Raw genomic sequence first — 22,666 nt, forward strand, 5'->3', positions numbered from 1 at the left:
TTGCTATAGATTCGAGACCGGAAATTGATTTGCATTTGGCGCTTTACAAAAAACAAACACAGTAATTTAACCAAAAACAAAAATATAAAACATGACTCACTTTTTTTAACCCAATCTCTCATCGTGTTCTTGAGGATGACCGGGGGTTTCTGTGGCCCACTTTTTTCTTCTGTCTCTCGTTTTTGCATCATTAGCTTCCCGCATCCTGATACATAGCACTGTGACCATACCACCGCAAATGGCACCCAAAATAACGCCCCAGAAAAATTCATCATGTAGAAACATATCTGCCAAAGTAGTACAAGATGTAAGAAAGTATTTGTTGTGCCCAAGATGAAAATTATCCAACGTCTATAAGAAATCTATTGTAATAGATTTGCAATAAGACATGGACACACATCCAACCTTTGTCGTCGCAGCAGTGCACCCAACATCTAGATTATACCACATCATATATACATTTATTAAAGTCAAACCATTAGAGCGAGAATATATTTGTCCTGACCCCCTAGGGCAGGCCCGCCTTTATTCCGCATGCCAACGCTACTAAGGCATGAACGTGAAGTCAACAAATATATATATATTTTTTTTTGGCATATTGAAGAACATTCCGGGTGGATTGGATTAGAGTGGACTGGACTGGATTTGTAAAACATTGATTTGTAAAAGGAGAATTTGTTAACTGACATGGATTTGTAAAAAAGGTGGATCATCAGAGCGAGAAAAAGTTGGCCTGACCCGCTGGGCTAGTTCCGCCTTTATTCCGCATGCCAGCAATACTGAGGCATAAATTAAAAGTGAAATCAACAAACGTGTAATTTGAATTTGTGGTGGATTGGAGTATACTGGACTGGATTTGTAAAACATGGATTTGTAAAAGGTGGATTTGTAAAACAGTGCATTGGCAAAAGTTTGATTTAAAAACATGGATCTTTGAGCTTCTTTGGTTAAAAGCGTTAGGGCTGTGTGTTTGGAAAGACACGAGAGGAATCATCTCCTTTAACCTGCCGCCATCTACAGCCAGGAACGAATAACTGAAAATTATTGGTTTTGACAGTTTTTGTGTTGAAAGGTAGGATATATATATTTTTTATTATCCCAAAGATGAGCGATCGTAAACAGATCTATGATTGACCGTTTTTATACTAGAGACGTGTTACCCGTCTGAACGAGCTTCGGCAAAAAAATTGTTGTTCGTCTGGTTATAATTATGCGCTTCCAGTATAAAGACGGGCATAAGACGCGTTACGCGACTAGACGAGCTTCCTTTCGTCATCCGTCTTCCAAGACGCATTTCGAAAAGTAGCTCGTCTAGACGCGTAACACGTCTTGTGCCGTCTTTATACTGGAAACGCATAACCAGACGAACAACAAAAAATTTTGCCGAAGATTGTCCAGACGGGTAACACGTCTCTAGTATAAAAACGGCCATTATTTCCAAATAAGTTGAATTCGTTTTTCTGCAAAAACACTATGTAGCAGTCGTTTCGTTTCCAAGCGCGCGGAGCGAACGAAACGTGCATCCGAGCGAACGAACACGCCTGGAGGGACAATCGTTCGCCCCCCGCGTTTTGGAAGGAATCGACTGCTACGCAGGCTAATTTAAATCAAAGTCTCTTCGAGATATCGACGTTTTTGCATGAAGTATGAGTCGAAGGTTTATCCTGTGCATTGTTCTTCGAACTTATCATTACAGTTTCTTTGTAGTTTAGTTTAACAATTTCCTATCTTCGCGGAGGAAATGCAGCCATATAATTTTGTCAAAAATGGCTCGTCCGCGCCGGGTATTTATACACATATTCCTTAACATTACACAAATAAACAGTGCAAATTTCACCGAGATCTGACAATTCTATACTTTAAAATTGCAAGGACCTTTCGAGGCAGTCGATTACGGCAGCGAAATTCGATCGCATGTTGTAAAGCCGATTCATGCAACATTGCTGTCAACGGCTCAACGCGAGGTCTCGTCCCTAACGACCTAGGCTGATGATGCATGTAGCGACCAAATTGGGCCTAATTTTTAACCGCTCCTAAGCTAAAAGAAGCCTCCATCTCTTGCATTTGTTTTAACTTCAATAATATCTTTGAAAAGAGCGAGTTTTTTTGTATGGTTTATTTTTGACGTTTGTAATTTTTAAACGACGTAAGTGCTAGTGATTATTTATTCGTGTTTTAGTTACGCAATCCATTGTTTGTGCGACGCTTTTTATAGATCGCCTTTCAGACACACGTGCGTTGAGATAAGAAAGCTGACATGTCACTTTTAAAATTGTTATATAACGTTTGTAGATGTGACAAGTCACGTTTTTACCACGAGATCACACACAGCGGAAAGTAATCCCTTGAGAAATTAAAACAGTCCCTTGAGAAATTAAAAAAGTCCCTTGAGAGTTTACAAATATGTGGTTCCAAATCTTGACCACATAACCCCTATTCTACCATTTTAGCTTGTAAACAAGCAAAAACGTCGAAAAATGGCTGCTTAAGGGCAAAAGGTGCGATTCAGTTTGGTTCTGCTATGTTACATGCATCTTAGCCGAAGATTATACCAAACGTACTACAATGCATAGAAGAACAATTTAATAATATTGTCAATGCTAATTACACGAAATTACATTTTTACAAATACATTATACATAAGAGTTTCAGTGAGAAATGAAAAATATTCTGGAAATCATGTTTTAATAGTATTAAAATAGTAACCCAGGGCCAGATGTGGACACACTAGCAAGTGATCACTGCCTTGGAAACGAGATTCTCTTGTTTGATATGGAACGTTCATCTGGGATAAAAATACTGTATACCTGAGAAAATACTTATAGGTCCTGTCCTTATTGCCATTAAGTTTGACGCCGTAAAATTTAGCTTTTTGCATTCTAATAAATCCCACGTTAACTTACTACCTTGGTTTTTACTAGTGACTGACATTTGAATTCATAGTAAGGATAAAAACTACAGAGAAATATGAATATTGAAGTTTTGGATGTGTTTTCGGTCGAATAGGATATACAAGAAGCGTGTGAAGACTTATAACTTTGCACAGTGATCACCATTTGCTTTAATTTCTCAGTTCCAAAGAAGTAGTTGACAGAAGACCCCTGGGATAAATGAACCGTTTATAGCGGTCTTTTTGAGAGCCGCAAACGGATGAAACTATTTTCAAATTATTTTATTATTTTGAAACTACTTTTTTTACAAGTTTCCTAGATCTATGACATTTCCCGTGTTACAAGAATGATACAGCTGGATGTATTTTACGATCTTTACTGAATTCTACTTCACTTCCACCCCCGGTCAGTAAGAAGTTCAATTTGTCCCCTCCCCAGACTGCTACTCGGCTAAATTTGCGACAAGCCCAGGAAACCAATCGCATGTCAGATAGCTTTCTTTAGTTGCCGTCACGTGGGAATTCGAATAAATTACTTTTGTCAGTCAGCCTCTCCTATATTGGTTCCTCCCAGCCTCAAGAAGTCTTTTTTACAAATTTCCACTCTGACGTGTTTCCGGCGGTCTGTGAACTCCAGCGGTGAAAGTGATGGATGGCCGTACACTGACGAGGATAGCGCAGGAACTGTCACACTGACTTCCTAATGAGAAAAAAAAAGCAAATAAAAAAAATTGTTACTATTTGAATCCTTTAAGTACAGAGAGAAAACAACACATGCAGTCTGTGCTCGCAGGGTACTCTCAGGATAAATGTCCCCTCCATTTATCCGGGAGCTGGCGCCTCTTCAAAAACACGTGTATCTTCCTTTTTTTTGCAAGGCAGGTTCTTATCCACCCTCACGAACCGTACAACCCGGAAATACAGTCAGTTTACAACGACACTACACACTTACAAAGTTTATAGTGCAACGTAGCATTGTAAAATCAACTAACTGTAACTTCTTTACCAAGTTCATAAAGTCCCCACAATATAATGATAATGATAATGATAATCAATTTATATAGCGCATTTTTCATATGTAATGTTCAAATGCGCTGTACACATACTGTAATTTACTACACAAAGGCCAGACCACAACACCGGGAACTTCGTGCCCTCCCTTTCGAATATTTGGGTTTTTTTTTCCCCTTTTTTATGGGTAGGTTTTTTTTTTTTTATTTTTTTAAATTTTTTTTTTTTTTTTTTTTTTTTTTGTTGGGGGTGAAAAACAACCCCCCCCCCCCCCCAACACCCCCCCCCCACAAAAAAAAAAGTTATGTTAGCTTATGTTTAGGTTTACTACAAGAAACACATTATTGATAGTGTATTGATGAGGCAGCCCCGTATACCAAAGGCGATACAATTTTGGGCCAAAAGTCATTAACAATTTACAACTTTTAAAGGAAGCGTTTTTTGTTGTTTTCGTCAAAGTTTCCCTGGAGATGGACAAGTAGAAAACCAAACCAAAATATACAAACCTCGCGGTTGACTTTGAGTCCTCGTGATTTGGCGTGCTCTCTGTCGTCACGATGGAGTTTTTGATTGTATCCTTCAACAACATGATTAATTCGATCGTATGTAGAGGGCCTTTGATGCTGCAAAGAAGAAAATCATAACAAAACTTAATTGGGAGTCATTGTTGAGCAGGAAAACAACCGCAGACAAAGCCCACGTGACGCTTGAGCACAAGTGTAAATGTTAACTGTGAATTTTTGAAGTTTAGTTAAAAAATACGTGCATTGATTTGTGAACAAGGAATTTCTTAATCGTTTGTCGGTTTATAACCAAAATTAACGTCTCAAAATGTTTGTGTACAATTAATCTTTTAAACTCAGGAAATAGCTGAAACATTCTTTCTTCTGTCTAAACGACAATTTACAATTTAAGACGTAAAAATTTTACAAGCTTGCATCAAAACTTAACTGATGATCTAACTGCCATTTTGGAACTGACAAAAAGCGCCTAGTCTACTGCAAATAACGTGTCCTCAATTTGGAAACCGTTATGTAAACCAGTCTTTAACGCGAATTACATTTTTTTGCGAAAATTTCGATCTACAAAAAATAAAACGCGAAAACCAATCGAAAAATTAGATGACCATTTTCAACTATACGCACAGCGGGATTCACAAACAAGCGAAGCATAAGTTGATAACTAAACGTAACTAACATACCAAGGTCTTAGCACGAAAATAGCTGGTGTCTTGATGTAGATCTAAAGATTTTGGTCTTTCCACTTTCCACGTATCGGCGACACCTTCTCCTCCTGTTGTGACAATATGATTCTTTCTGATCGCATCTTCTCGCTGAAATGTAAAAAGACAGGGCATGAAATTTAGCTTTGTTAGTGAAACCGGCCGTAAACCAAAACTACATGCTGTAATTTGCTCCTTTATGCATGTGTAATATACCTTACAACATTGAGTCCATTGGCCCACAGTTTCTTGGGGATTGTATACTTTAAGGCCATATGAGGACATTTTGTATCCGCTCCCGGGATAATCGCCCATTTTCGTTTGATTTCGTGAAAATAAGAACGAGCTTCGAGATGGGTTCGATGTCGCTAAATTCTGATTGTTTGCAAAACTGCACCAAATGATTTTGTTCTGTTAATGAAGAATGAAAGGCAGTTGCCAGGCAACCGGCTTTGTATTGGAAAGTACCACATGCAGGGTTAATCAGATTATTGTTGTTAAAACAACTCAGGCGCGATAAGAACCCTGCTTATTGAGTAATGTCTTTTTCATGGTAATTAACATGTAATGAACACTTCATTATTATACGCGTTTTTGTTTAAAAGGTTTCTTCTGCAATGTACCGGTACACTGTAATAAATGCTATCATACAAGAAGTCATGAAGAAGTTTAAACTCTCGACCTTACAGAAATGCGTATTTTGACTGTATTTATAATATTTGCACCAGACCTTACAAATGTAAACATAGATTCCTTAAAAACTGACACAGAACAAAAGAAAATTGAATTATGGACTTTTGACGTGTGATATTAAATAGTACTGATTTCCTAAAAATTGGTTTGACCAAACATTTACAGTGTAATCAAAAAATTAACAATAAACTTCTATTCACTAATTAGTATTTTGCAGTTTCTTTGCCTGAAACCCAGACAACATCTGCATGAAACCACTATATTGGAATGATATAAAGCTACATTGGAGATAATATGCAACAAATTGATATTGAAATGACACAGAAGTATTTTGAAATGATACATTAGTCTTGAACAATTTCTCTATTCATGATTTTTCTTCTCATTGAAAGGTGAGGTGTGGACGGGTCGAATAATTATGCATATAAAACTGCTCATTTTAGGAGATTTTTTGCAAATGCCCAAATTTTCCAGCCAAACGGAAAAACCCTGAAAACTTCAGAAAATAAGTGCACTGGAATTGTACTTGTAGCTTTAATTTCAGATGCGTTTCCTTGTAGGGATGAGGCAGAGCTATAACTGTAAGATAACGATCTACAGTGAATGGATTTATATTCAACTATATTCTCTACAAATGAATGTGAAAACAAAGTTAGAAGGAAAACATTATTTGGTGAGTGGAGACGGTTGATAATGGTTCCAGATCCTGCAGTTATTTCAATTGGTGAACATGTCAGCCAATCGGGAGTGGGGGTGGGGGTACTTTGTAGGTACCTGTAACTTATAAACTGCGTTCTTAGTATCACTTTTTGTTTGGTAATTGAAAATAATCAAACTTATAAAAAATATTTTATATAACAAAAGGCAATCAAATTTATTACTTCTTTAAGGTCTCCCTTTTCATGCAAATGGGCTATTTTTATAAGTTAAATTTGTTGAAGAACACAGAACAGTGGCCTGGCCATGCTGAGTCCAACATAATAACCATTTTTAGGCCACAACACCTGCAGTCCTTCATTAAAACAATAGGCCATTTCAGTGTTGTCTTTTGCCTTAAGTTTGAGTCTGAAAATTATGACTCTTTAGAGCAAAACTTTTTTTACAAAAATGCGTTTCACCTGCACATTCAATTTCACGCAAATCCAACTTATTTTTATATGAAACATTTTTGCATAAGGAGTTTATTGTTCTGAAAAAGCCATGAGGCAAAAGCAACATGGAAATGACTACTGGTAATAATCAACTGAGTGACCTCAGGTGAGGCCAGTTAATAATTTGCCCATGATTTTTAGTTTTGCCTGGAGATTGTCACAAATGTGAATCACGCAACCTTTTGTCAGTGCACATTCTTTAATTTTGTTAATTTTATCATCTTTATCTTTTTGAAAAAAAAATACTGTTTAACTTAAACTGAACAGTTTAAAGCTTCTTTAAGGTTCTTGTTATTTATCTTGACTGATTGTCCTGTATTTATGCAGATGACCATCTGTGGATTGTTTCTTTTAATTAAAGAAATTATCAGGAAACTGTTGCACCATGCATTTTCTGTAAGGGGGTGGGAAAAGGTTTTTGAACCCACATTAGATTGTAGTATTTGTGAGCTTCAGCTGCCCCCCAAACCAAATCTACATGCACCTTTTTTTAGATTTGCTTTGAACCCATGTGCACGTTACCTGTTACCTATCTCAATCATGACAGTGGTACATAAGGCAAAATATGCAGGTGTGGTATGATTATCTATCTTTAGCCAATTAGAACATACAGCGTGTATATCACATTTATTTATTACCCACATACATTTAACTTTGTTAAATACTTTTATGCAAAGATTTACTGCTCCCTGACATAAATTCTGACTACCTGTACTTTTGGAGACTTTGTGTCCAGATTATATTTGGCAAGGTTTGTTAAATTTATTAGTACACAAGTTTAAGTCCAGAGTCAGTAAGAGGCATAATGGCTTTTGTATTCAAGAACAGATAGTGGGGTGCTCAAGGATAAAAGATGGGAAATGTGAAAGATGTTTTGGGGGTTGCAAAATTGACAATTTCAGAATTTTTTGGGTTGGAGGGGAGGGGGTTTAACAAATTTCTGTCTAGCAATATTATTTTGCAATAAAATCAGGGATAGGAGATTATAAGTTTAATATATTTTGTGATGTATGATACATGAGGATTTTTCGGGAGAGGGGTTGAAAAAGTCGATTAGTTTTTGGAATTTTTCAATCCATATTAGGTATTTTGGGGTGATTCCAATCATGCTGTCCATTTTCTTTACCAACACTATAGTCAAACACATTAAACATGGAAAATCAGATGAAATTGTAAGTGCCGAGGAAGGTGTTACATTAAACGTGGGCTCATTTGGACTGATGCTTCTTTAATTTGCCATTTCTTCCATGGCCTGAATTGGCAAGAAAATAAATATCAACAAACTACTTCAGATTGTGTATGAAACATTTTCTCACAGCCAGAGACAAAACTGCTCTGGAAGTGGTTGCAAAAAAGTAAATCAGAGACTGCAAGACAGTGAAACTATAGTAGCTTTTCTGCTAGCTTGAAATTAAACTTTCTAAGCCATGCAAAAGAAATCCAGACACTGAGAAGGCACAAGTTGTGAAAAAAAATTGTGACCCGTGAAACTTAACTAAAATTCTGCAGGATGCGTAGTTTTTGAAAGACCATACAGGACCCCTATTGAAGCCAAGCCATATTTGTAAACCTTGATAGGGAGAGTAAAACGTCTTGTTCAAGAACACAACATGATGACCCAGGCATGCAGGGCTCCAATGACCAAGGTGCAGGATTGTGGAAAAAAAAATGTGTTCTATTTTTGTGCTTTTCTGCAATCCTGCATCTTGGAGGCTACCCAGGGTGCCAGAGGGTTTTATTTTGCGGCGACAAAGAGCGGCGAAGCCGCAATTGTTGATAGAGTGGCGAAGCCACGATCAAACAAGCGTAAAAAAACCCCTCTGGTCACGGCGGTTGAGAATCTCACTTCCATGAGTACAGAATTTGAACTCGATCGCTGATTGGTTTCCTTACTAAGTGCCAGTTCTTTTATTTCCCAGTGATAATGGTCTAACTGTTACTCTCATTGGTTGAAACACTGCAATGCGCCCAGGAGCGACAAGAACCGGTTTTTTGTACTCAAAGAAACTGTAAACAAAGAAAATTGCGGGTAGAGCTACACTGTAGGCAGCGAATTGAAGAGAACCTTTCGGGTGCAGCAGAGTATGCTTTAAGCTGTCATCTTTGTAGCTGATTGATTCACATATCAAAGGCGGAAGATGGTAGCTTTGCGTTGACTTCACTGCGGGATGGAGTTGGTAACTGTGACACCTTTTAATCTTTTCTGCCAAATATTTCTACGCTCGTTCAGTTCCTGTGGCACTTAAGCATCTGCTTAGGTTCCATTACCTTTTTGTTAGGAATAACTCAGACCCTCAAAGAGCTTTTCGAATTTTAATGTCCATATTTCTTCCCCGTTTCACGTACAAAGCTACAAAAATGACACAGCAATCTGCTTGCATAAAATTCTGGTTGGAAATCCCAATGGGACACCTGGCGTACGTGTGTTGCTCTTTCGCACAAACACCGAGGAAATTGAACCTTCCAGATTCAGAATTAACAAATTTAAATAGCATACTCTACAAAAACTATTGAAACTATTTTCAGATACCGTCAATCACCAGAGTTCTAAATCGTGAGGCTACTGACGAGTTCCGCAACTCCAGAATTCACGCATCGATACACATGAAGATTATCAAATTACAAATTTAAAGCAAACAGACCCCGCACAAAACCAGTTTGGCAAGCTATCGCATTTCGAAATAGCAAGGAAGTGAGGTTCTCAACCGCCATGACTAGAGGGTTTTTTGCTTACCACGATCGCGGCTTTGCTGCGCACAAAAAAATACGGGCTTCGCTGCTCAAAAATAGTGTCTTTCCTACAAAAAAGAAAAAACCCTCTGGCACCCAGGGTACTTGAAGGCTCAATTTGAACCAGTTTGTCACAGAATATCAATTTTAAATCTCTATTCCTAACAAGTCACCAAGGCAACAACCTGAGTTTCACTGAGAACGGTATGTATGAGTTTTAATGTTTGATTCATGTGAGTCATCACCAGCTGATTCAATTATAATTTTAAAGCACCCCAACTTCTTTGCGTCCTTTCAATTCTAAGCAGTCTGTATTATAATCGTGACAGCATGCATCAACAAATTAAAGGATTCACAGAATCAAAACGGTGACAGAGGGAAAGTAACAGATGTGTAGCTTCATATATAACTACTTTCATATCTCGCAAATAATGGTTTTAACAGAAGGTTAATAGAAGCAAAGAACTGATTTAACGAAGACGCTCATGATCAACATAAATTCCCATAATTTTACCTGACGCCCTACGACGAATGAAACAGTAGCCAGTTCATATGATCACGACGGACAACAGGAAAATTCAAAAGTTCAAAGGTTCACTGGTAAACTAATAAACAACAAAAATCAACTCACCTGATAACGTTTTAGCTGGAACTGGTTGTACGCCTGCAAAATAACAATAATGATTCGTAAGCGCGCGACATCGTTCTTTTCCGTGAGCTTAGAATCGATTCATCAATTAAGTTCAATAAATTCAATTTGTTTCTTCATATTTTAGTAAACAAATATCAATTGGAGAGAAAGACCGACCTTTGATAGAATTCCAGGAGGTTTTAGCATATCTAAGGCTTCTTTGACTGATTTTTCGCTTGGATAACGTGAGGCATTCGATTCGCTTGCGGCCGCCGCCATGTTTTGTTCTGAATGTGATAATCCTTCGTTGTATACGGGGCGTAACCATAGCAATACGTCCTTTGTCAGGATCTATTGTTCCAGGGATTGTTTCAGGATTTTTTGCCACAAAGACAACTCAGAACCTGACTCAGAACAGGAAATAAAAAATTCGAAGTAAATACACAAACAAAAAGTTACTAGAAAGGAAAATTCTCTTTCCCCCCCACCAAAAAAAAAAATAAAAAAGTAAAAAAATATATAGCCAGGTTTTATATAAGTAACAATGGGATTAATTGCGGCAAAACTTGAAAAAGCAAAGTGCATTGGGCTGGGGGCTGTTCCAGAAAAATGAGTAAATAAAAAATTAAGGAATCTATTAAACAAAAAAACAAACAAACAAATAAATTAATTAATTTAATGATAAACAAATATATAAACAGACAAACAAATTGATAAAACAGACAGACGAATAAATTATAAATAAAAGGATGAATAGATAGATGTATTTTTAAAAAAACTAAGAAATGAATATCCGTAAAAATTGAAAACTAAAGGGAGACTGGTAATGAGGAGTTGTGATTGTCGGTGGTAGACTGGATCGAAGGCGCGAAATTTAGTAAACATGGCGGCATCGGGAGACGAACTAGAAGACGAAGAATACGAAGCTTTGGCTTATCAGCAGGTCTGGATTTCCCTGATTTTATTGTTTTTGGAATTTTGAACATGATTCAAATATATATTATTATCTTTCAGCGATTAAAAGCAGCTCTGCATTATACAGTGGGCCGTATCTGTGAAAAAGCAGGTAAGTTTCATTGTCGACAGCTCATGGTCGACTATGCAATGTGGACATGCATTTGAAGCATACAACGAGAAATAAGCTTACTTAGTAATATTGCAAGCAGCCGTGTCTAAATCTCCGATCAATTATTCTATGCGAGCGCACTAAATCTGATCGTGTGTTGTTGTTTTCATTTCACCTGTTGAAGCAGCCATGATATTTTTTTTTATCATCATGCCTCTTGAGTTTCATCACTTAGTAGCTTGCTGTGTTTCTTTCACACAGGTGAAGAGTCGGGTTTACAGTTTTCCAGACGATTTATCGCTGCATTAACAGAGACAACATTCAAGCAATGTGGTGCGTTTATTTAAACAAGGCAGTTATGTAAAATGTGCCAAGTAGTAAAGTGTCTAAAGTAGTAAATTGACATATAAATAATAACATCAAGAACAATTAAAATAATGAAGGTCACTAAATGTTTGCATAAATGAAGATAACATCATTAAAGGAACAATAAAATTACACTTGGAGAGAAAGATAAACAATGATATATCCATTCTGAGGGTTCAACCCCCAGCGGTGGGGCCAAAAAATTGACAAATATCCCTCCCCTGAGGTTATACAAGCCATCTGATTAAACTAGAAATGTCTTCCAGTACCATGGATTTGTTCTCAGGGAAGGTTAGCCTGAAATACAACAGTGTTTTAAATGCCACTGTTTCAGCGACATGGTTTTACTACAGATCGTTGTAATGATCATGGGTTGCCGTGAAAGGGATGGGGGGATGGGGATTAGCCCCTCGGATTTGCCAGTGATCACCTATATCATTCCCAGGGATCTCTCCTGGGAGGTGTTAAACCAAGTTCAATACATGTATGTGAACTCATAACTCTGTCCACCAAACCCTTCTTGGTCTAGAAGAATACCTGACTGATCGGGTCTGGGGTAAAACACATTCAAAGGTCACAAGCGTGCGGAGACCTGTTAAATTCCTGATTATGCCAGGTTTGACCATGGATCCCTGGAGCGTAACTACTTATTTGATTGTAATCAAGTGCATCTTTGTTTCTTATACTATATTACAGCTCACTGAAATGCACATTTTCAATTTCAGAATCTTTTGCAGTAGATCTTGAACTTTTTGCAAAGTAAGTCAATTTCAAATCCAAATGCTGCTTTATTGATATTATTTTTCTAAACTGATAATACACAGCTAATCAAGTTGAACTATTTGTTTCTTAAGACATGCAAAAAGAACACAAATCAATTGTGATGATGTACAGCTGCTTGCTAGAAAAAGTTCAACTTTGGTAAGTTCAAGAAGTTGCATTATTTTGATTGATCATTAAAAAGTGCTTGATCTTATGTAAAATTACTGAACTTTTTATTTATCCTAATCTTTCTGTTTTCATAAATAATTACATTTACAGTTGAATCCCGATAACTCGAACCCTCGGTAACTCGAACTACTCGCTAACTTGAACCTTTTCCGATTCCCCTCCAGGTCGTTTTCTTACTAATTTTACCCTCGGTAACTCGAGTTCCCGATATCTTGAACCTTTCTCGATTTCCCTTAAAGGTTCGAGTTATCGGGATTCAACTGTATGTACAAAGTTTTGTATAGCCATCAAAGTGATATGTAAATATGACAATACATTTCAGGCTGCACACATTGAAGAAATGAGCAAAGAAATGGCTAAAGCACATGAAGCTGACAAGGCAAACAGAAAAACAAAAAAGGCAAAGAAGAGCAAACCAGCCCAGGAGAGTGCTGCCGCTATTGAAATTGAAGATGAAAGTTGACTGGACTGTCATAGTTTTAGCATTTTGACTTTTAAAGTTCGAGCAGTTTAATATTTGGAACACTGGCTCTGTCAGGGTCAGCTGGGGAGAACTGCTAAGGACGCGGCTAGATGGCCGAGGACCTTTGTAAGAATTACAATGGTAATGTACATTTTGCAATCTTTTTTTTTTTTTTTTGAGGAGCAGTACTAAAGCACCCTTTCAAACTTTGTAAGTATTTCCTGTGATGAGTAAATTTTGGAGAGTTTTATGAGACCATCCTCGATATCTAGCACATATGGTAGTAAAATGTAAAAATGTAATGTAGTAAAATGTAAAACTTAATACTTGAACATATATTAAACTACATTAAAATATTCTCATGAATGTGTCTTGTTATTCCTTCTTTCTTAATTTCTTTACTGCTGGGAGATACTTATAAAATATTTCAGTAATATTTTTTAGTATTTTAGAATGTAAACTTATTAGATGCTATATTTGGAATTTTTAACATTTTATCAAGGTTGAATAAGACAAGAAAAAAGCAACCTTGTTTCCAGGGTCTTTCTTTAAGGAGAAGTTTGTGTTTTTTTTTTTCCTATAAGAGCAAAGAATGACAAAAGTAGAGAGAAAAGAAGAGAGACCCCACCTTGTACCTAGGAGACCCTGGGAACAAGGTGGAAAAACGGTTGAGAGAACTGAAACTTACATAGTAGACATTCCAAGTACTCATACATGAAGGGTACTTCAGTAGTTAGTTTGGTAGATCAATCACACCAACAAAATACACGTATTTCGGATTAGACATTTACAGTACTAGAAGCTTGAAGCCTTTATTGAGATTGGTAGTGGGGCTGGTATTTTTTGCAGGTTGCAGGTTGAAAAATCGACTTCTGAGTTCAAGTGAGTCTACTTTAATATTAGTTCGGTTAGCCTGAATAGCAGTTAGCCTAAAATAGCTTAGACTGCTTGCGGTTAGCCTTTATATTGGAGTCCATTCATTTTCAACTCCAATAAACAGGTCGTTTCAACCTACAACCAGCAAAAAAATACGTGCCATAGATAGTGTTTCAATATAATAGTTGTAGAGTGGTGACATCAAGTGTTCTAATCAGCGAACCAAGGATTCAACATAATTGTACAAAGTACGGTGGGTTTCCCAGTAAACAAAAGTAACAAACAACACTACTATTATTGGCAAAACGTGCACAAAATATTGCGTTGGAAGTTGTAAAAATGTGTAAACAAGTCAAAGAAACGATGCAGTATAATATATGCAATATAACTTCAAATTTTATTGATTATTTTTTTTTTCGGTAATAATTTACAATGAAGCACTAGGTGCAATGGGCAATATTTACATGACATGCTGTTATGAATATATATACACTGTTTATGAATAAAATGTGGAGCGCAGATAATCTGCACGGAATGACAAGAAAACACACGTTACCCTGCATTCAAACACAAGTGTATCATCGATATACCGATGTACAAAAATTCTAAACACGAATTTACATACATATCTGACTTAAAATGAGACTGGACGAGACACCTTTTTACGTAAACGTGTTTCGCGCTTGAAAAAACGGCGATTCTTGCAAGAGAGATAACACTCGTGAGCTATTAATATCTCAACCATCAATTAACCAATACTAAGCAACTATTACTAGTCTTTGAACATTAAAAACAAAGAAATGGAAGAAATACCGGTGCAGAAGAAAACGACTAGTATAGTTAAATTAAATAACAACGCTATTTTTTTTTCAAAATATTAATAGTTCAAAGCGCACATAAGAGCCACGCCTCTCTTGATCCAGTGCCGCTGTGGCTGACTGCTTGGTAACTCTACTGGAAGAACGAAGTTTGTGGAGTGACCTGTAGTAGACAGCGTACCTGCAAAACATAGCAAGGAGGGAAATTGTGTTTAGTAAAAAAAACAACAACTTTGCCATAGAGTGCGACGTGCACGTTCTTCTGGTGAAGTTTGCCACAAGGATTAGCAACATATTTGCAATACAGTCAACTCTCGCCTTGCGGACACCCCGCTTTTGCGGCCTCTCTTTCGGCAATTCCTTTCCCCGGGGATTGTTTTTGTGAAATCTCCCTTTTCTCTCTTATTATACTAAACTAAACGCCCCCCCCCGCGCCCCCCAAAGGGTAACCACAAAACAACACCGCCATCGAAAAACTTAGGTTTAACGAACTCTCTCGGATTCGAAATTACGTTCGTTATATTTGATGTTCGTTATTTGTGTAACTCGAATATAAAGGCCATTCGTTGTCATAATCAAAATGTTCGTTATTCCTGAGGTGTCTAGTCTGCGTGCATGCAGCCGTCTCCTATTAAACACATCACATATAGGTTTTACTTTCATCAGCCGAGTTCGCTAATCACCACTAACCAAATTCGTCTAGTTAGTCACCGTTAAGGTTCTGACAGTAACGATCCAGGCCTCGTTACTTTCCGAATTTAGCAGCCTTTTTCTATTGTTTCTTTCGAAGGGTCGCAACTTTTGGGTGTCGCTTATTTCGGAAAGCTAAAACGTGTACTGGAGGATCAAAAGGATAAATCTCGTTAAAAAGAATTCAGATCACTTCGGTATCTGCTATTTCCATTGTTTCTAAAAAAAAAGTCAAGTTGCGGTTTGAGGACGCTACCTTCAGGAGGCCCGTTACTAACGGAAGGTCGTAACTTCTGGGATTTACTAACAACCGTAAAATTTTACCGCCACTTGCGGTTACTGTCGGAACTTTACGGGGTACATCTTCGCACTGTGAAGTAAGATATGTGTAGCAAAGCACAAGGTTTTTTTTTCTTTGGTACATTATCACCTTGCTTGTTCGCCCATAAAGTGGCACATAAGGGTATACAAGTAAAATTGATGGGATTAAAAATTGTGTTCCCTATAACTGTGATTTATTCAGGCGTGTTATTCCCGTGAAAACGCCTGGTCAATGTCTTAGGTTACAACGTTTGTTGTCAAACCAAAGATGCACTGTATCTCTTTGTTTCTACAAATAAACCATCTTTACATCCGATTAACATGCAATTGAACCTTTGGATATTTAAACGTACCAGCTCGAGTCAACGTTTTGTAGACAGGACAGTCGTAGATACCCTTGTCGGGTTTCTCTCGGTTCGCTGTCGGTTTTAACCAGATGATCGGCATGTCCGTGTACAACTCTTTCGGTCGGGACTCAGTCAGCTCGTGTTTGTCGTAATCCCATCGGGCACCTTCGAGGAAAAGACCCCGGATGAAACAGCCGTTACTGGGACGAGCGGTCAACTCTGCTTCGGTTTTCTTCATCACCTTTGTAGAAAAAAAAAAAGACACAAAGTCAATTTTGTCGGAAAAAAATGAAAAAAAAAATTTACCGAAGTCCTGACGATTTTTTACCTCAAAGTCGAACGTGATAACATCGATGGATATCGAAGAGGATCTCGCAAAATTCTGAAGTGTCCCCGTCAAAAATCCTTGAGGGAAGAAGAAACCTGATATCCAGAAAACCTGCCAAGGAAACAAAACTTATCAGTAAAGGGAAGCAGATGTCAGAACAAAAATGTATTCTGTAATAATATTCCAACTTACTGGAGGTATTCCATGTTCGATCCACTTCTCAATGAACTGTACTCGAGCCACCAGATCAGTCACCCAAGAGGCCAGCGGTTTTAGCGAGGGGTACGCCTGCAAACAAATTATACAAACAGTTATTTTCATAGGTTCATAAGTCTTGCAGACGTGTAAACATGTAATACGTATCTTGAATGGAAACTCTTAATAACACGCGGACCCGCACCAAACGTAATGAATTTTACTTACAGAAAAAGAAATTCATAAGACTTTTCTTTGCTCAAATTTTCCTTCATTTTATATTCTAGTTTGGAAATGTTTACACGGAAGACGGGGAATAAACAGTAGGTAAGCAACTGGACCGCGTCATTTTCTAACACCCAAGACTGCAGTTCAAATTCCAATAGCCTTTAGCTTTATGCTTCGAGTCATTCGCCAATCACACCCCATTTCAGATTAGCCTATACGTTTTCGAACACTGCAAGCTCACAATTCAGTTACATAATTATTATAACAGTACAGGCGTCTTTCATACCTTACTAGCCCACAGTTCAGGCACAGAGTTATTATAAAGACTGTTAGCCATTGTCTCCAGAGCCTGTGACATCACAACCAGACCCTTGAGCGCCTTGAGCAGGTCGTTAAGTGTCTGTCTGACAGTCACTAACAGTTTGTTGTATCTAATCACTTCCTGGATCAACACTGTGTTCATCGACTCTTCGTACCGCACAGGGTGTTTCTCCATCACCATGGAAACGGAGATAGGCTGAGGAACTCGTTCCAGGATACTGCGGCCAGCCTCTTCCATCACCTGGGGAGGAGAATAGTTGTCTAGTAAGTCGATGTGAGTGGTAAGAAATGAGGTAAACAAGGGAAAATTCCAAGAATGAAATATGCATTCCCTCCTTTTGCAAAAGACCTTGCGTATATTGCAAGCAAACTTACTATGAAATTTTTAAAAAAGGAAAGAATAAGTGAGACGCATTTACCAGGTCTAAAGGTTATTACTAAGTTCCTGACTCGTCCCCAGTCGTCTCTTATGCGAAAATTGCTGATTCCCTCCATGTTGAGCAGTCGACTCAAGACGGACTCAAAGGACGACTGGGGACGAGTCAGACTAAGTTCCACTTCATGTAACTCACCTCCTCGCGTGACCTGCCCGCGCCAGAAGATGCGCGCGGCTGCATTTTAAGTATTCCTTGAAGCAAACTGAAAGTCTCGTTCTGAGCAAAGGTAATGTTGGCGTTTTCGTGAAGAGCAAATATCTCCGGAGTATCGTTGATCGGCAGACCACGAATGTAACGAAGATAATGCTAGAAAAACAAGTTGTACATCGTCAGTTTTAGCTCATTCAACGATAATAAGTTCTCAGGGTGAGCTTACGCTTGTGTTTATTAAGGTATTTGAAATTAACGCGACTTAAATTAACGCGAATTGAAGGAATAATGCATTTTCCTATGAGTCAAAAACGTCTGGACTGTATCGAGAAATTGGGGCCAAAATAATGGAAATTTAAGTCATGGAAATTAACGCTCCACTTAATTAACGGCGCGGAAATTAACGTTAACAAAAATTAACGCACCTTAAATTAACGCGAATTTTTGAAATTCGCGTTAATTTCATGAAGCGTTAATTTCTTATAATACCTCGTGATCAGCAGTTAAAGAGAGCTGGTGATATATCCCTGATTCAGAAAACTTGTGTTCACTGCTGAGGACGTTATCTGAGTAGTAATCATTCAAGATGTTCATTATACACCGGCGATCCCAATCATCTGTCACGCGCCCACCGTAATTGATGTGTCCAGCGGTATACTTTAAAACCTGCAACAAAGAGCAACAGGCGCAGCAAGCAGAGTTAGTTCAGTACGGAGAAAGAACTTGAGCAAAACAACACATGCAGGGATGGAATAAACTATACTCAGTGTTTTCGTGTTTTGGAAAAGGTGACCTATACATTGTGAAGGAGACAGCAGGAGAAAAACTATCAAGACAGTCAATAGAGGATATTACATGGTTGCGCGGAGATATGAAATTTATCTTCGAGTGTTCAAATCGATATCTCACGAGTGAGCGCAGCGAACGAGTGGGATATCGATTTGAACACTCGAAGATAAATTTCATATCTCCAAGCAACCATGTAATATTCTGTTTATTATATAAACCTACTAATTACGGTGTTTTTGAAGATTTTCCGAAGATTGCCGACCATTTTCCGAAGATTTCCGAAGATTTGCAAAATGTTGTGCGAAGGTCGTACGAATGTTTTCGAACATTTTCCGAACTTTTCCGAAAATTTCCGAAGATATCCGAAGATTGCCGAGGAAGATCCGAAGATGTTTCGACTTAATATCGATTTACTTTGGCTCATTCAGCATTGAAACAGGGTAAACTTGTCAGAAAATGTTTCGAAATCGATATCTTCACATGTGAAAATAACATGTTATTTTCACGTGTGAAGATATGATTTTTTCGTGCGAAAGATTTCCTGGTATTTCACTGATGTTTATATAATAAAAGGGGATATTTCCTTGATATACCACCAAGTACTCGACGCTAACATTATTCATGTGAGCATTAAGAGAAGTGTGTGGCGATCAGTGTGGGTTTGTATTTTATGGTTCGCTCTCAGTCCGTAGCCTCACGGCGGCTTGTGTTCAGTTTGTCCCATACGTAAGGTAAGGTAAAGTCTGTGTCCGAGCCATGAGGCTTATACAGCCGGAGCTTATCCCGGTTTTCGTAGCATTAAGCGACTAGGAGTATTGCTACTCCCCCCTGGATGGGATGCTAGTCCATCGCAGTGTTACCCCCCAGCAGTAAATTCGCCGGTACCCATTTGTACACCTGGGTGGAGAGAGGCACTGCGAGAGTAAAGTGTCTTGCCCAAGAACACAACGCAGCGCCCCGGCCAGGGCTCGAACCCGGGCCGTTCGACTCGGAGTCGAGCGCGCTAACCATTAGGCCACCGCGCCTCCCCCATACGTAAGGTCCAGGACATTATTTTGTGAGAACGGGCAATTTACGCTGCCTTGCGTTTGAATCCTTCTCTTTTTGAAAAAGAGAAAGACTTAAACGTAAAGCAACGTAGCCTCATGACAAGACTGAAATAATTGACGCTTTCCCTGTACTTTCGTAAAATGTTCGGTAACCTTCGGATACCGAGGACTTATTGAACGATGAACTGAGCACTGAACGAGTTTACCGTGACTGAGACGACTTCCAAAGTTCCGTGAGCATTAAAACTAAAGGCCGTGGCAAACAATGACACAATGTTGCCGACACAAATGTTTACCGTGACTGAGACGACTTCCAAAGTTTCGTGAGCATTAAAACTAAAGGCCGTGGCAAACAATGACACAATGTTACGGACACAAATGTTTCCCCGTTTGCCCGCACGCGCTACATTTGTTGCGGACACAAAATTCGTGTCGGAGGCACAAAAAATGTTTCAGCTCTGATTTTTTAAGGAGGCTCGATGTAGTTTTTTTAGCCGAAGGGTGGTTGTTTAGAAAATAAAAAAATAATCTAGGAAGCCAAAGTTAATTTTTTGCCAAAATACACCATAATGATCAAATATGACCAAATTTTAATTTTTTACCCGTCATTTTGTCACAAAGGTTACCATAGCAACCATTGACGTTTTCTTTTGTTCTCAAACAAGCTTGATTTTCTCGAAATATACAACTACCTGTACACAAAATTTTAGGAAAATCTGTAAGAGCGTTTTAGAGTAAATCAAGAATGAAGTTTTTGGTATTTTCTTATAATTTCCTACAATCGGCAGGCGATATATTTTAACAAATTAAAGCAAAAACTCTTTCGCTTTTAGTTAATGATCTTTGATGGTGTAAGTATTTATATTTTAGTGAGAGTAACTGTGCTCAAATAATACGAAACAATTTTAAAGCGCCTTTTTTATATTAAAACAGTGTTTTTCTGAAAATTTCATTCTTGATTTACTTGAAAATGCTCTTACAGATTTTTCTAAAATTTCGTCAACAGTTAGTCAATTTACTAAACTTTAACGTATCAAAAAATAAACACCAAGAGTCAATCTAGATTTCGAGAAAATCAAGCTTGTTTGAGAACAACAGAAAACGTCAATCGTTGCTATGGTAACCTTTGTGACTAAGTGACGGGTAAAGAAAAAAATAAAATTTGGTCATATTTGATCACTATGGTGTATTTTGACAAAAATCGAACATTGGCTTCCTAGATAATTTTAATTTTCAAAACAACCACCCTTCGGCTAAAAAAACTACATCGAGCCTCCTAAAGAAACACTTTGTGTCCGCAACAAATGTTTCCAGTCCAAGGTTGCGCAGCATGGAAACAAAACATTTGTTTTGTGTCCCGCTCTTTTGCCCACCCAAGAAACATCACGAGCAGCAATGTGTCCGTAACAATGCGTCTTCGTTTGCGCAAATTAGCTTTTGGCTGTTGTCAATCATATTCCAGACGGTAGCCGACTAGAAACCCATTTGAAGCGAATTTGTACGTGCAAGGAGCATGACCTGTTGAGTCAATATTCCATTGGTGGTTTGGTTGACGACAGTTTTTAAGCCAACTATGTAAACTTCTCAAAAGGCGAAAAGCGACGAACATGATTTACCTTAAAAGGAACTCCCTCGTACTCCTCTAAGAACATGCTCAGCTGACTGATACAGATTCTCAAATCTCCAGTGGTGAACTCGTAAGGTATGTTAAAACCCAGTGCTCCAAACTTCCTTCTCTCCAGCGTCACACCGTGGAAAAGACACAACGAGAAAAGAAGATACTTGAACTCCTCCTGGTAAAGGGACAAATAAAATTATTAGCAACACTGACCGAGTAAGCGACTTGGTTAAATTTTACGGATGAGCAAGCTACAACAGAAGATTGTAACCCTTTTCTAGGCATTCGGTTAGCTGGGGACCAGTGCGAAGAAAGGTGAAAGACGTAACGCTCGATTTTTTCACTCGCCCCTTCGAGCTGTTCCCTTAGTGACCGAACGTCTGCAACAGGCGTATCCCAGTCAGGAGCACAGTACATACCTAGATAAGTTTACAATCTTTTAGTTTTACTGCATAAACTACAGTGATTTTAGAAGAGTGAACACCACCGCTTACCCTCTTGCAGCTTGCATAGAACTCATCACTAAATCCAGTGAACGACCTCAGTAAATTGGCCTTAATCCCCCGAGGAGGTTCCACGGTCATCTTTGAACCATTCTGTAGAATAGAGACTGGGAACTTGGGACTAGGCATGCTGGTTAGCCACAGCCGGAAGTCTCGATGGACCTGCCAAGAGAGGTGAGTAGATTGCAGTACTGTCAGTACAAGGAATTTTACAACCGATAAAACCTCGATAAAATGCCGTACAGAGCGCCAAATCTACTGCTACCAACCTTGTCTGGATCGATGTTCTCTACAAGCCTCTCAAGACTCGGCATAAAGCTGGGGGCTAAGTGGCAGTTCTGGAAAAAGACCCATTTTCCACGCTCCATGGCCGAGCGCATCATGGCTTCTGCACGAGGACCCTGGAGAGGTAAAAGAGGGGAAAGGCATAAGATTGATTTGCATAAGGTGATAATTTGGTCAAGTTCTCCCAACTAGTACAATATATTGAGACCAGCTGGGAGAATAAATTTCTTTGTGGATATAAAAGGGGTTAGAGGGAAAGTAGAAGTTTCTAACTTGTACAAGACAATCAAAACAATAGCATTAACAATAACTGAAAGAAAAAGTGTCCGAGTTTATCACTATACCTGTCCCTGGCCCAGTGAAATCGCGTTGAGTTTCTTTGAAAACCTCATCTCTTCAGCAAATTTGTACAGGTCAGCGGCAGGGTCAGTTCCAACAGACAACACAAAGATCAGTGGAGTGCTGGGCGATGAGTCTTTGAACACGAGGGACAAGTCTGCAGTCTGAAAAAAAAGAAGGGAAAACAGTCAAGGAAAA

General features: G+C 38.4%; 3 protein-coding genes across 5 annotated transcripts in view; 1 reads left to right on the forward strand and 2 right to left on the reverse strand.

The window, feature by feature from the left end:
- Positions 1 to 2,561: 2,561 nt before the first annotated feature.
- LOC144643688 (cilia- and flagella-associated protein 90-like) lies at positions 2,562 to 10,652 on the reverse strand. Its single transcript, XM_078503008.1, has 5 exons — positions 10,506 to 10,652; positions 10,329 to 10,361; positions 5,103 to 5,234; positions 4,408 to 4,524; positions 2,562 to 3,590 (listed from the first exon to the last, which is right to left on the reverse strand). Exons 1-5 carry the CDS (start codon positions 10,605 to 10,607, stop codon positions 3,432 to 3,434), a joined length of 543 nt encoding a protein of 180 aa, XP_078359134.1. The 5' UTR covers positions 10,608 to 10,652; the 3' UTR covers positions 2,562 to 3,431.
- Positions 10,653 to 11,180: 528 nt separating this feature from the next.
- Positions 11,181 to 13,536, forward strand: LOC144643739 (centromere protein S-like). The gene is made up of 6 exons (XM_078503078.1): positions 11,181 to 11,271; positions 11,343 to 11,394; positions 11,656 to 11,727; positions 12,486 to 12,519; positions 12,615 to 12,681; positions 13,034 to 13,536. Exons 1-6 carry the CDS (start codon positions 11,212 to 11,214, stop codon positions 13,172 to 13,174), a joined length of 426 nt encoding a protein of 141 aa, XP_078359204.1. The 5' UTR covers positions 11,181 to 11,211; the 3' UTR covers positions 13,175 to 13,536.
- An 887-nt stretch (positions 13,537 to 14,423) lies between these two features.
- The window catches only part of LOC144643691 (dynein axonemal heavy chain 1-like), a 67,659-nt gene continuing 59,416 nt past the window's right edge, over positions 14,424 to 22,666 (reverse strand). For 2 of the 3 annotated variants that reach the window (XM_078503014.1, XM_078503013.1), the window contains 11 exons: positions 22,474 to 22,632; positions 22,114 to 22,245; positions 21,836 to 22,006; positions 21,340 to 21,516; positions 18,375 to 18,551; positions 17,871 to 18,041; positions 17,264 to 17,539; positions 16,747 to 16,842; positions 16,555 to 16,665; positions 16,233 to 16,467; positions 14,424 to 15,049 (listed from right to left, as the gene is read on the reverse strand). In XM_078503014.1, coding sequence (XP_078359140.1) covers positions 14,928 to 15,049; positions 16,233 to 16,467; positions 16,555 to 16,665; positions 16,747 to 16,842; positions 17,264 to 17,539; positions 17,871 to 18,041; positions 18,375 to 18,551; positions 21,340 to 21,516; positions 21,836 to 22,006; positions 22,114 to 22,245; positions 22,474 to 22,632 — 1,827 coding nt within the window. In that variant the 3' untranslated portion in view covers positions 14,424 to 14,927. Of the gene's footprint in view, positions 15,050 to 16,232; positions 16,468 to 16,554; positions 16,666 to 16,746; positions 16,843 to 17,263; positions 17,540 to 17,654; positions 17,673 to 17,846; positions 18,042 to 18,374; positions 18,552 to 21,339; positions 21,517 to 21,835; positions 22,007 to 22,113; positions 22,246 to 22,473; positions 22,633 to 22,666 lie in introns of those variants that run through there. The other variant, XM_078503015.1, reaches the window with a different exon arrangement.

Source organism: Oculina patagonica, chromosome 2 (assembly GCF_052425735.1).
Source record: "Oculina patagonica isolate OP01 chromosome 2, crgOcupat, whole genome shotgun sequence".
NCBI lineage: Eukaryota > Metazoa > Cnidaria > Anthozoa > Scleractinia > Oculinidae > Oculina > Oculina patagonica.

Bases quoted from the DNA above. Each gene is read 5' to 3' on its own strand.
- LOC144643688 (XM_078503008.1), bottom strand. From the start codon at position 10,607: ATGGCGGCGGCCGCAAGCGAATCGAATGCCTCACGTTATCCAAGCGAA. The intron at 10,362-10,505 runs GTCGGTCTTTCT...GTTATTTTGCAG, and splicing joins CTCCTGGAATTCTATCAAAG to GCGTACAACCAGTTCCAGCT. The intron at 3,591-4,407 runs GTTTGTATATTT...TTTTCTCATTAG, and splicing joins GACTCAAAGTCAACCGCGAG to GAAGTCAGTGTGACAGTTCC.
- LOC144643739 (XM_078503078.1), top strand. From the start codon at position 11,212: ATGGCGGCATCGGGAGACGAACTAGAAGACGAAGAATACGAAGCTTTG. The intron at 11,728-12,485 runs GTGCGTTTATTT...TTTCAATTTCAG, and splicing joins GACAACATTCAAGCAATGTG to AATCTTTTGCAGTAGATCTT. The intron at 12,520-12,614 runs GTAAGTCAATTT...TTGTTTCTTAAG, and splicing joins GATCTTGAACTTTTTGCAAA to ACATGCAAAAAGAACACAAA.